The sequence below is a fragment of the Somniosus microcephalus genome, chromosome 19 (genome assembly GCF_052327205.1).
Source record: "Somniosus microcephalus isolate GS21.2 chromosome 19, FLI_Smic_1.0, whole genome shotgun sequence".
NCBI lineage: Eukaryota > Metazoa > Chordata > Chondrichthyes > Squaliformes > Somniosidae > Somniosus > Somniosus microcephalus.
Genome location: NC_141005.1, coordinates 40,176,254 through 40,189,272, shown reverse-complemented (window position 1 = coordinate 40,189,272; position 13,019 = coordinate 40,176,254). Strand labels below are relative to the sequence as shown.

Sequence of the window (13,019 nt, the reverse complement as noted above, 5' to 3'; positions counted from 1 at the left end):
TGGGAACATTAATACCTTTGATAGCGACATCGAAGATTGGGCCATGTATGTAGAACGCATACAAAATTATTGGAAAGCAAATAAAATCCCAGATGAAGACAAAGCACTAACATTATTAAACTTAATGGGTGCAAAGACATACGGGCAATTGAAACACCTTTTATCACCAGATGAACCGGCGGATAAGACGTTCGAGGAGATTGTTACTGTCCTGAAAAATCATCTAAACCCCACGCCGCTGATGCTAGCGGAACGATTTAAATTTTACAGCAGAAGGCAGCTGAAGGATGAAAGCAATGCTGAATATTTAATGGAATTGCGTAAGCTAGCAAAGTACTGTCAGTTTGGAACGAGACTGACATAGGCGCTACGAGATAAATTTGTGTGTGGTTTATTAAAAGAAGATACACAAAAGCGACTGCTCGAGGAGAATGAGCTGACGCTTGAGAAAGCGGTCACTATGGCAGCAGCACACGAAGCCGCAGCGAGAGGCACGGCAGTAATGCAGCTACGGTCACCGGAACTCAGTACAAATAAATTGGGTTTGAGTACTGTAAAATGTTATCGTTGTGGAAAGACAACGCACGAGCAGAACCAGTGTTGGTTTAAAAACCAAGAATGCAGAACGTGTGGCAGGCTTGGCCACATAGCTAAAGTATGCCGGTCAGGAAAGAAAACCAGCAACAAAAAGTCACCGCAAGGAAAATGCATAAAGGTACACAAGGTGACAAAGAACAGTTCGACCGAACAGAAGTCAGATTCAGACGCCAGCAGTAATGAACTGGGTAGCTTAAGAGTACACAACGTTGGTAAGGATGCAGATCTCCAGACAATTTGGGTCACCCTTCAGATAGCAGGAGTCCAAGTAAAGATGGAATTGGACACTGGATCGGCATTGACGGTCATGAATAAGAAAGATTACAAAAAGTTATTCCAACATATTCCCCTACGGGATAGGGAGATTATATTGAAAACATACACGGGGCAAAGAGTGTACCCCATCGGAAAGATAGAGGTAAAAGTGGTCCACAAGGGCAAAGAAAGCCAAGTAATGGACTTATATGTGCTACCTGAAGGAGGTCCACCACTATTGGGACGGGAGTGGATTAGGAAAATGAATATGGACTGGCACTCCTTGAAGGCACTAACGGTAGATTCCGGGGAAACAGATGTCAAACCTAAACGATTGTCCAAAATATTGGATGATGCTAAAGAGGTGTTCCAGCAGGGACTGGGAACACAGAGGAATTACGGCAAACATCAAGATTGATGAACATGCACACCCAAATTTTTTTTTAAGCCAGACCGGTACCCTATGCAATACGACCTACTGTAGAAGCGGAACTGGAAGCGCTAGAACGTTCAGGTGTACTGTCTAAAGTAGATTGGAGTGAGTGGGCTACGCCCATTGTTCCCGTTATGAAACGTCCTTCGAGCAACAAGCCAGAACCAGGGAAGGTTCGCATCTGTGGAGATTTCAAAATCACCGTTAATCCGGTGCTTCACACGGTGCAGTATCCGCTTCCGCGGATTGAGGATATTTTTGCTTCGTTGTCTGGCGGGAAACACTTCACCAAGATAGACCTGGCGCAGGCGTACTTGCAGATGGAGGTTGAAGAAGAGTCACGCCAATACCTCACGATCAACACGCATCGAGGTTTGTACCGGTACAATAGGCTGGTTTTTGGAGTGACATCGGTCCAGCAATTTGGCAGAGGGCCATGGAGCAGGTATTACAGGGAATTCCAGGCACACAATGTTACCTGGACGATATTCTGATTACAGGTGATGGTGGTGAAGAACACCTCGCAAACTTGGAACTGGTGCTCGTATGGACTTAGTTAATTGGCAGAAATGTGAGTTCTTCCAGAAGCGGATCTCATACTGTGGTCATGTCATTGACCGGGAGGGGCTTCATAAGTCTCCTGACAAGATAGAGGCAGTTGTAAAGGCTCCCGCTCCGGATAATGTCTCTCAGTTGAGGTCGTTTCTAGGATTGATTAACTATTACCATAAATTTCTACCAAATCTATCCATGGTACTGCACCCGCTAAACGCTCTTTTACAGAAGGGGGTACCATGGGAATGGAGCGAAAACTGTAAGAAGGCATTTCGCAAAAGCAAAGAAATGATCACCTCAGAGGAAGTGTTGGCTCACTTCAACCCGACACTGCCTATTCGGTTGGCTTGTGATGCTTCTCCATATGGTATTGGGGCAGTACTCTCACACAAGTTGCCAAATGGCACGGAAAGGCCAGTCGCGTTTGCATCCAGATCATTGACCTCCGCTGAGCGCAACTATGCACAGATCGATAGGGAGGCTCTCAGCCTTGTATGGGGAGTGAAGAAGTTTAATCATTACCTGCAGGGCCAAAAATTCACACTTCTGACAGACCATCAGCGGTTGGTATCCATTTTTAACCCTAAGAAGGGTGTTTCAGTGATGACAGCACAGCGTCTCCAGAGATGGTCCCTTTTCCTAGGGGCACATCAATATCAAATAGAATTCAAAGGTACGAAGCAGCATGGCAATGCTGATGGGCTGTCGCGCCTGCCACTACATGAAGAAGAAGAAACGACGAAAGTTGACCCTGTTGAGTTATTTCATTCGACCATCATCGAGTGTTTACCAGTCACCAATGCAAGTATTGAAAGAGAAACCAGGAACGACCCGACACTGTCCAGAGTCTACGAGGTGACAGTGAAAGGATGGCCAACACGTGGTGATCCTCTGTTACTGGCATTCTCGGCAAGGCGAGACCAGCTGTCCGTCTGCCATGGTACTTTGATGTACGGGACAAGAGTGATTATTCCTCCCAAGTTAAGGGAAAGAGTTCTAAAAGAACTGCATGAAGGTCATCTGGGGGGAGTTAAGATGAAAAGTCTTGCTAGGGCTTATGTATGGTGGCTGGGTATTGACCAACAGGTAGAGGAGTTGACGAAAAGCTGCGCTGGGTGCCAAAAAGTGCAAAATGCACCTCCGATCGCACCGCTACACCCATGGGAATGGCCTTCAGCCCCATGGCAACGCGTACATATTGACTTTGCTGGTCCATTCATGGACTCCATGTTCCTAATTGCGGTGGACGCACATTCCAAATGGCCAGAAGTGATCAAGATGAATACCACTACTTCAGAAAAGACAATTGCGGTGTTAAGAACAATATTCGCAAGGAACGGATTGCCAGAACAGATCTGTTTGGACAACGGACCACAGTTCGTGTCGGAAGAATTCCAAAAATTCTTGAAGAATGGGATGAAACATTATACCTCTGCCCCATATCATCCGGCGACAAACGGGTTGGCCGAGAGATTTGTCCAAACATTCAAAAAGGCAATAAAGGCCATGAACGATGATCAGATTCCGCTACAGCACAAGGTGGACAATTTCCTAATGGCATATCGAAACGCCGCTCATGCAGTGACTAACCAAAGTCCTGCCATGATGTTTTATAACAGGAGGTTGCGGTCCAGGTTGGACTTGTTAAAACCAAATGTGCGGAGGGAAGTGGAAAACAAACAGTTCCGGCATATTAATAACAAGACCACTCGAAGTTTCGACGTAGGACAACCAGTGTTGGCAAGGGGCTATGGAAACGAAAAATGGCAGTCCGGAACAATTCGGGCCAGACAAGGACCTCTGATGTACACAGTAGATATTGGTAACAATGTGATAAGGCGTCATGCGGATCAACTGGTAGAATCGAGAGCAAGGGTCGAACCCATGGTTGCGACAGAGACAACTGTGGAAGGCGTTAATGAACCTGAAGCATCTACCTCGGCAGGGAATGTACCTGATGATGATAACACCCAATGCATGGGAGACCAACTAGAGGAGTCACCTCAGCAACAGGAATCAGAGACCACTGAAAGGCGTTATCCAAACCGAATCAGAAGGCCTCCTGAGAGACTGAACCTTTGAACTGTTTATACCTGAAGTTATATATGTTATTATGTTATGTTAAATGGGGATATGACTGTTAAGCTAAAAAGGGAGGATTGTGGTGTATGTAACCTGTTCCACCTTAAGAGAACTTAAGCCTGTTCCACCTTAAGGGATGTACTACTTTCTCTGGCTGCTGTATACGTAATACCGGTGGTGACCACCGGTATATAAGCACTGTGCAGTAATATTGTATTTAGTAGTAGTCCTGACCTCCAACCAGTAAAGACCTGTTGAACTTTAATCTTGTAGTCTGTGTTAGTAATTACAACTAGAACACACAGACTTAACAATAAGGTCAATGAAATACTGTTTCTTTCTTGTAGCAGCACTGAATATAGAAACAAGAAAATGATGCTGAAATTGTACAAGACATTAATTATGTCATAGTTCAAGTAGTATGCGCAGTTCTGGGCACCGTACTACAAGAAGGACACTAGAACCATATTGGATTTGTTCAGTGAACAAGCACTAAAATGATATCAAGAATGAGGTTATAGTCATGAAGTGTAAAAAAAAGTTGGTTTTAAAAAAAAACTGGAATAGAGGTTAATGGGGTATCTCCATTCCAAAATTATGATAGCAAAATACTGCAGATGCTGGAAATCCAAAATAACAACAGAAAATGCTGGAAAAACTCAGCAGGCCAGGCAACATCCGTGGATAGAGAAATAGAGTCAACGTTTCAAGACAAAGGGTTTCGACCTGAAACGTTGACTCTATTTCTCTCTCCACAGATGTTGCCTGGCCTGCTGAATTTTTCCAGCATTTTCTGTTATTTCCAAAATTATGAAATGCTTTGAGTGTTAATGGTGAAAGATTGTTTCCACTTGAAATTAGTAACAAATGGATTGAGTAACTTCCTTCTGTGCTGCAATTTCTATAATTCTATGCAGTTTTACAGTAAGTTACTGCACTTTAACGGGTATCATGTGGAAGTCACTTAATTTGCATCACACATCCTGTTAACAAGGAACTGGCTGGGCAGCAGGACCATATATAAGCTACTTTAGCTACTTCCTCATGGTATAAACATTCAGAGTATTGTTCCCAACACAACAGTGCAACGATGAATGTCTCAATTGAATTTGACGAAACAACACTGGTAAAGGTTGCAATACCGTTGCTGACGGTGGAGTTCATTCTAGGAACAATTGGTAATGCAATTGCTTTGTGGATCTTTTGCTTTCGGATGAAACCTTGGAAACCAAGTACTATTTATTTGTTTAATCTGACGATGGCAGATTTTCTCTTGATGTGTTGTTTACCACTTCGACTGGCTTACTATGTAAACAAAAAGAATTGGATCTTTGGAGATGTCGGTTGCCGCATCCTGTTATTTATGGTGTCCTTGAATCGGGCAGGAAGCATCGCTTTTCTCACACTTGTGGCAATAGATCGCTATTTTAAAGTTGTTCATCCTCACCATAAACTAAACTCCATATCACAAAGATATGCTACAGTGGGAGTAAGTTTCATATGGACTCTAATGATATTAATGACCTCATACCTTCTCTTCGAAACTCATGTGTTTGAGCAGAAGAACCGTATATACTGTGAGAGTTTTAACGTGTACGATTCTTTCAACGTTGCTGCAACTTGGCATGATGTATTTTTTGTTGTCGAGTTTGTAGCACCACTTTGTATTATCCTCTTTTGTACATTCTCAATCATTTCAAAACTTCAGCACAAGACAAGTGAAACTAGAAGAAAATATAAAAAGGCTATACGTCTTGTGATAGCGGTTGTAATAGTGTTCATTCTCTGTTTTCTGCCCAGCAACATTGGTAGACTAGTTGTGATGGTAGCACAATCAAACAAGGCAGAAAATTGCAAGTCTTACAAGGCTACAGTCGAGGGATTTTATATTACGCTTTGTCTAACTTACATTAACAGCATGCTTGATCCAATTGTCTATTACTTTTCAAGTTCAAAATTTAAAAACGTGTTACATCAAAAGAGTTCACATAAGATGGAAATGAAAAAATCTGGAAACTCATCTTGCACTTCTGACAGCAACAATACCAGGGTTACATAAGGAAAAATATCATAAATGGACCAACAACAGCGTCATCTTATTTAGCATGGATAACGGACTTGGATTTAAACAGAGCTGCATGGTTTAAAAAAAATAACGCAACGCAAACCTGTGGACAGTTCTTGCTCTCACCAGGAAGGCAGCATCGTGCAACATCCCCACCGAACCGACACAGGAAACCTAGGCAGAGGACCTGCAGCATAGGACAGTTGGAGTGAATGATATATGGGCTGCAACTGGAGATCGAATGGTGTCAGGTAGTGTGGACCATCTTCCCAACGGTACACGTCACCTAGTCCCCTGCAGACTCGGCGATTTCCACCCGTCTCAAGATCACCCGTGATCATGGAGGTCCCAGCATCGTTTTGTCACTATTACTCCACTGTTCATGTCCAATCACATGTCCCTTGACTCGGTTGGCCTATAGAAGAACCTCATTATTTGTATGTACAAACGTGTGGAATTTGTAATATAGCATGTTTCTGCAATGTACATGGCCTGAGAAAGTGTGCATTTTGCTTTTCAATATAAAAAGTACAAATAACATGAAAAACCGATTAACCACCATCAATTGAACAAACGAAATGCCAGAAAAACTAATCAGCCTTATTTTTTCATAATCCTATTGTATTATCTTTAAACATTTAATATGCAAAAATGTTTCTGTACAGTTGCCATTGCAAATTGTGATAACTTCAAAATGCAAGCAGTAAAAGTGGATTTTAGCATTGTAACTGGTTTTTAATTCAAGCACATTAAACATTTACTGTGAAACACGATACAGAAAAAAATCAGCTCATTTATAATACTTATTGTTTTTCAAAGAGAAAACATTTGCATATTTTCCGTTTTACTGGTCTTAAATGGTTTCAGAAATGTAAATAATTTGAGTGCACAATTAATTTAAGCAACAATTAAACAGAGGTTGAATAAAAGATTTGTGTGTGATTTTTTTCATTGTATAGCATTAGTGCTAATGGGACAACAATGCTTTAAATAACATGCAGATATTTTGAAACATTCCAAATGTTACATGAGTACTTGGCAAACTTTGCATGTGGCTGGCCAAATCGAATGGCAAACAGATCAACAACAGATTGGGGGCAGTTCCATCCATCTGATTAAGTCAACAGAGTATGTCTTTACAAATGGTTAACTGAGAGAAAGTTGGTAGATGTGCAACGATACAGCTCAAGAACCCTGAAGTTAGATAAACAGCAGTAGGGCTGACCGAGCAGAAGCACATTACTCCTCTTGCCCATCTCTCTTCGAGATGCCAATTTTTGAAGAGGTGCTGTTCCACACTTGCCAGCAGTCATTAGGCGCATTGGCCTAGAAATTCGGTGGCGCCCCATTTGGGGCGCCAAGCTCGCCTGGGCGCCGGAATTTCCGCTCCGGTCGGAGCCGCTTGCGCCAGCACGATATTCAGTTTCAGCGCCCCAAACGGAAGCGGGGTGCTGCTCGAGGCGCCCCGCGTCCCTCTTGGGGCGCTGAAACTGAATATCGCAGTGCAACGTGCCGCAGCGCCACACGCTGCGGCACTGCAGGCCTTCCTCCCCTTCTTAAAGGGGAGGGGCCTGCACCAGCGCGATCTCTGATCGCGAGTGCCAGCAAAAGAGCCCGGCACCAAGGAGAAGTGCCGGGCACTTGGGACACAGCCTGCACTGTCCGGGAGGGGGTCAGGAGGCCGGCGCTAGGAGTTGGCAGGCGGCCAGTGAAAAAAATGGCTGACCCGCACCTCCCCTTTAATTTGCGCCACTGCCGCCACAGGTAGGCCCCCCTGAACCGGTCGGGAATTGCGACCCAATATCGCATTCGGGGCGGTAGCAGGGCGCTGCGTACACCGATGACGTCATCGGTGGCGGCGCAGCGCTACAGGCTAACGCCACCATTAGCACCCCGCTAAATTTTGCGGGAGGCGTGGCCAGTGGCGCTAAAGCCACTGAGTGCCCTCTTTAGGTGCTAACTGGTGGCGCAGCCCACCAAATTTCTAGACCATTGTCTAAGTGACTATTCTATAAGTGACACCAGACAGTGAATGTAGGCTTTGTGACCAAATGCAGCATCAGTCAAGCCTGATCCTGTCTGAGACATTGTGCAGTTTTCAAGAGGGCTCACTCGATAGTAACCAGAAATGGGAACCTTGTTGATTTTCCCATCCCTAGCCTGGGAATAGAGACCACATGCATTACCGGCACTATCTTCCTGCTGGGAATATTAAACGCAACACAGAACAGGGATACAGTTTAGACCCACTTGTTCTGTATGGTCCAGCCCCGTGTCAGTTGGTGCAGTTACCCACCGACTATCAGGGAATGCCAAGCACATCATTTGTTGGCAACCCCATATGTACACATTTTAATCTTTTCTATCCTGAAGTGAAATTACACACATATATATGTTTAGCATTAGAACATACGCAATGACAATTACATAGTAAGTGGCAAAATGCTAATACAACTTTTCCATAGGAAGACAAAGGAAACTATTTTTACTTAAAGCACTGTGTTGGTTACTCTGGTTAGTCTACTTCTGTTCATCAAGAAACTCCTGGAGAAATTAAAAGAATTAAAATGAAAGTTATGCAACAAGTTTAGATTTTTAAAATATAAACAGAGGGTAGCCTTCCTCTTTTTAAAGCATTTTCTAATCCACAGGCGACAGTAGCCCTCCAGTAGCTCGATCAAGTTTCCATTCCTTGTGTGCCCTTAGACAGTTAGTGTCAACAGGCGGTTTGGCTTTGCAGGTCATCACAACTGCGACTCATCATGTCCTTACCCTTCATATGTATATATGCATGTACAGACACTTTCCAAAGGAGTCACTGCATAGCCCTCAGGCCAGGAAGCCTGGCTGATTTTTCACCACTCTCCCAGCCCATGGTCACTGAGGCTAACCGTTCCCCACAACTCGTCAGCTGGGATCAGCTGATTCAGTACAGACCATGATGAAGCCTTGAACCTGCTCTGTACAACTCAAACACCACCTAGCACTTTGAACCACAAGGGAAGCTCTTCAATCCCGTTTCCTACATTTCTCTATGCAAAATGTAACACCCCATGCCAAGAGGTGACTTGCTCACATGCCTCTCCAACTGCTAGAAGTGTACACAAGTAGCTCAGGGTAACGCACCCCTTCCAATCGTCCCTACCTATGAGGAAGTGCCAGACCTCCACTTGGTGCCTCCTCTTAATATCAAGGCTGAGACAAAGAATCTCAAGAAATTTGCAAGGAAATCAAAGGCACAAAGCTACTTCAAGTCATTCTGTTATTTTGTATGTTGGCTCCATTGTAATGCAAGTATTACCCCTACTAGGTGCTGCCTGATACCCATTTCATCCTTTGATTTAATTGAATGCCTATTTTACATCAGAGCTGCACAACATGAGGATGGTTTTACTGAAGGTAGTACATATTACAATATTTTGTAAAAGAAAAACTCACAAAATACACTTCTTTAAAAATATATTGTACCTTTAAAATTTCAGCAGGAGAAATGTTTGATTTGATGGGTCTTCCTTCATGCCTTAGATATTCAGTTACGATAGAGATAGCATCATCTAGGCTGCAAGAGTAAAACGGAATTACTAACAAGTATCTGTGATATCAATGAAGAAAAACAATCACTTTTGATGTGTATATGCACACTCAACACAATAATTGAATCACACATACCCACCCTTTCAATCACCTATTTTTATTATAGGGAAGGCTAAACTACATGTATAATTCAGGTCTTTTATTAAAACATCTTTTTTACCATTATATGGCAAAGTGACAGAGCATATTGGAGCATCATCACAGCTGAGGTGGGGTATACGCTCAACCCTACACGAGTATAGGAAAAGAAAGGCGAGAAAAGATTATGCTCATATGATCCATTGCTGTGTAGCCTCGTGCACCACCCTCCCCAACAGCTAGAAATGCCAAGTAAAAAAAGTTACCAATCTCAGAAAAACTGGAAAATCTTTCCTCGACTCCTGACAGCAAACAAACAAACCCCTGAAGATAATGGTTACCCAATGACACATCACCAGACATACTAACCTCTCTAGCCAAAAATGTGGCACAGCTGAATCACTGTACTTAACTCCATTCAACAGGCACCATATTGATTATAGTTATGGCCTTATTTGGCATAAGCAAGTATTAATACATTACAGTATCATAGCAGTAGTTTACAAAATACAACTGAAAATTAGATTTCCCCGTTGTCCTTTAGGTAGAAGTTGTGATTCCGTTCCCCGTTCCTTCTACTCTTGAAATATAATTTATTTGCCTGATGCTCTTCGTCCAATCTTCTACACTGACAGAGACCCAGGGTGCAACGCTAACAGAGCAAAATTCATCGAAGGGGATGGAGACTGTTGACGTAGCACTTCCCAGCTGTGCAACGCAGTCCTGGTGGCGTTGCTGGAGGCCTCCGACCCGAAGCTTGTGTGCAGGTGCGGCGTTACAGCTTCCCACAGCCTTTGGAAGCGAGGTTGTGAAGCTTGCAAGGAATTGTGGGCAATGAAGAGGTCTGAGAATTAAAGGGGCCATGCACACAGAAGCAATACAAATTAAAATGAAGTGAAACAATGCCATTTTCAGCCCTTTCTACCTTAAAAAAAAAATTTCAACATTTAAAAGTCTCAAATGTGAATATTCAGCTCTTAAAGCTGAATTCCCTTCCTAACCTCAAAAAAATGGGAAAACTGCCTCAGCACTAACACAAATGGCTCAGCAACCCAGGGAAGGGGCACACAGCACTCCAGCTTTGTGCAGGTGATCAACACTGCAAGACAGGCCCTCTACCCACAGGGGCCAGGAGGTCCTCCAAAAAGAACTATGTGGGAGTAAATTACCGAGGCCGTCACTGACAGCAGTGTTGCCCCCACCTCCTGGCTCCAGTGCCCAAAGAAGCTTCGGGACCTCAGACCACTGGTCAAGGTCAGTGAATGCATCTTCAAAAGCCATCTCCTACCAACTGCACCACTGGCCTCACACACTGCTCCATGCACGACCCCCACCCCCAATCACTCACCTACCAACAATCTGTACCAATCATGAGGCACATCTCCCATTCCTAGCTTCACCTCACCCCCTTGGAGGAGAGGGTGCAGGCCATTCTTGGCAGGGGCATGGCTGAGCCCTTGGCCAGCGGCAGGGCTGAAAGGATAAAAGATGCTGGTATCCTCAGCCATTATCCTCCTTCTAGCATGCACCTCATGCTTTTCTGCCCTCCCATCACCACAACTCCACCTTTGTGCCTTCCTCATTTCACACACCCAAGAAATGTAGTCTGCTCAGCCAGTGCTTGACCAAGAAGAGGGAGAGGAGAGCGAAGATGATGATTGATTTGGCACTCCCAGCCACCAGCTCCTCAAGGTCAACCAGCAAGGACATTTACAGTGGCTCCCACTGAAAGTCAGCAGCCTTCCACCAGCCATGCTGCAGCTACTGGAGTAGCACTGCTTGACATCAGTAGGATAGGCAAAGGCACACACAAGACACTCACTAAGAATGCATATGGGTGATGAGTTGATTTCTTGATGTCACATTGGATGGATAGATGTATATCGGTGGATTGGAAAGTTTGCTTTGTGGTGGCTTTTATTTCAGCACCGTGGCCAAGAGGACGTTATGGTCAGTAACAGATGGAAGATAAGGTGTAGGACTAAAGTTGAAAGGGGAATTGAGGTTGTGGTCACTGGGAGCAGAGGCAGATCATTCCATCCTGCATACCCTGGCCACAAAGGAGTTGTCTGGGATGTATCCTTCCGTCAAATTCCCCCTCTTCCCTCTGCAATCAGATGCTGTAAATGTGAAATGACAGCATAAAATGCTGGAAATACTCCACTGGTCAGGCAACATCTCGACCCGAGATGTGAACTGTTTTTCTCTCCACGGATGTTGCGTGACCTGCTGAATATTTGCAGCATGTTCTGTCTTCTCAAAGGCCTTCATTTATCATCTGAGCCCTTGCAAGCATCCAGCAGCACTCCCTACACACGTAAAAAAACTTTTCACATTTTTTGCGGCAAGCCACCAACTTCAATAAAATAAAAAGTCCAAAACCTTAAATCCAAACTTAATGAACGATGTGTGTGTCCCTTTAAGAGGTGCAGACATCACCACTGTCAGCCTTGCATGTTAACCTGGCATGCTTAGGACCCAGTGCTGAATTCAACACTAGGGTCGAAGTTCGCGCTTGTGACGTAAAGTCAGCGTTGCATGCCGATTTATGTCACAACGTCATAATTTTGCCCAGCATGGCGCTACCAGTAACCAGCAGCGCAATGGTAAGGACGAAAATGTCGGATGCCGCAAGCACCGCCAGCAGCTGACGAAAGAGCGGCGGCCGCCATTTTAGCACCATTTAATGGCGCTACAGTGGCGCTAAGGCCACGAATTTCTCACCCATGGACTTTTGACCTCACATTGCTTACTTATATAAATCCAGAGAGCTTAGGCAAAGAACCAAGGCTCCAGTTATGCACAGGGATAGTGTTGGAGTATAACTAACTAAAACTGTGTAGCATAACAGCACTTGGAAGGTTTCCAAAGCTTATCTAGTCAGGGCCACTCTGCCCATGAGTTTAAATGAGATTCCAACCCATTAGGATGTCAGTGCATACAAAGGTAAAGATCATCTGCTGTGCAGGGTCTTTTCTCTATCTTGTGAAACATATCAAAAGTAAAACACTACGGGGGGAAAAAATTGGGTTGCTTTGGGCTTCCCGTTAGCATCCCGGGGGGGCTAACGGTTGCAAAGCACCTAGCACCCGGGCGCAGCACCGCCTCCCGCGAAATTCAGCTGGATGTTAGCGGCAGCAGTAGCGCCCCGTAGTGCTGCGCCTCCAGCGATGACGTAATCGCCGTGCGCAACGCCCGGCTGCAAACTTTGGTCGCGACCCCTGACCTACCACCAGACGACGTCAGACAGGGCCAAGGTGGCGTTTTTGCGGCCGCAACGACGCTAATTAAAGGGCAGGTGCCAGACGACCATTTTTTTGGGGCCACCAGCCAGCACTTACCCCCTTTCCTGACACCCCA

The 13,019-nt window shown here is 44.7% G+C and overlaps 2 protein-coding genes across 2 annotated transcripts in view; one reads left to right on the top strand and one right to left on the bottom strand.

Moving 5' to 3' along the window:
• The first annotated feature begins 4,997 nt into the window (after positions 1 to 4,997).
• On the top strand, positions 4,998 to 6,918 carry LOC147104372 (hydroxycarboxylic acid receptor 1-like). The gene has a single exon (XM_085961674.1). The coding sequence runs from the start codon at positions 5,013 to 5,015 to the stop codon at positions 5,979 to 5,981; it is 969 nt and encodes a 322-aa protein (XP_085817800.1). The 5' UTR covers positions 4,998 to 5,012; the 3' UTR covers positions 5,982 to 6,918.
• kntc1 (kinetochore associated 1) overlaps positions 5,792 to 13,019 on the bottom strand; it is a 133,065-nt gene continuing 125,837 nt past the window's right edge. The window contains exons 63-64 of the mRNA XM_085961675.1: positions 9,456 to 9,546; positions 5,792 to 8,531 (exon numbers count right to left, since the gene is read on the bottom strand). Of these exons, the coding sequence (XP_085817801.1) occupies positions 8,508 to 8,531; positions 9,456 to 9,546 (115 nt within the window). The 3' untranslated portion in view covers positions 5,792 to 8,507. The remainder of the gene's footprint in view (positions 8,532 to 9,455; positions 9,547 to 13,019) is intronic.

Excerpts from the sequence above, each read along its gene's own strand:
- LOC147104372 (XM_085961674.1), top strand. The coding sequence starts at position 5,013 with ATGAATGTCTCAATTGAATTTGACGAAACAACACTGGTAAAGGTTGCA.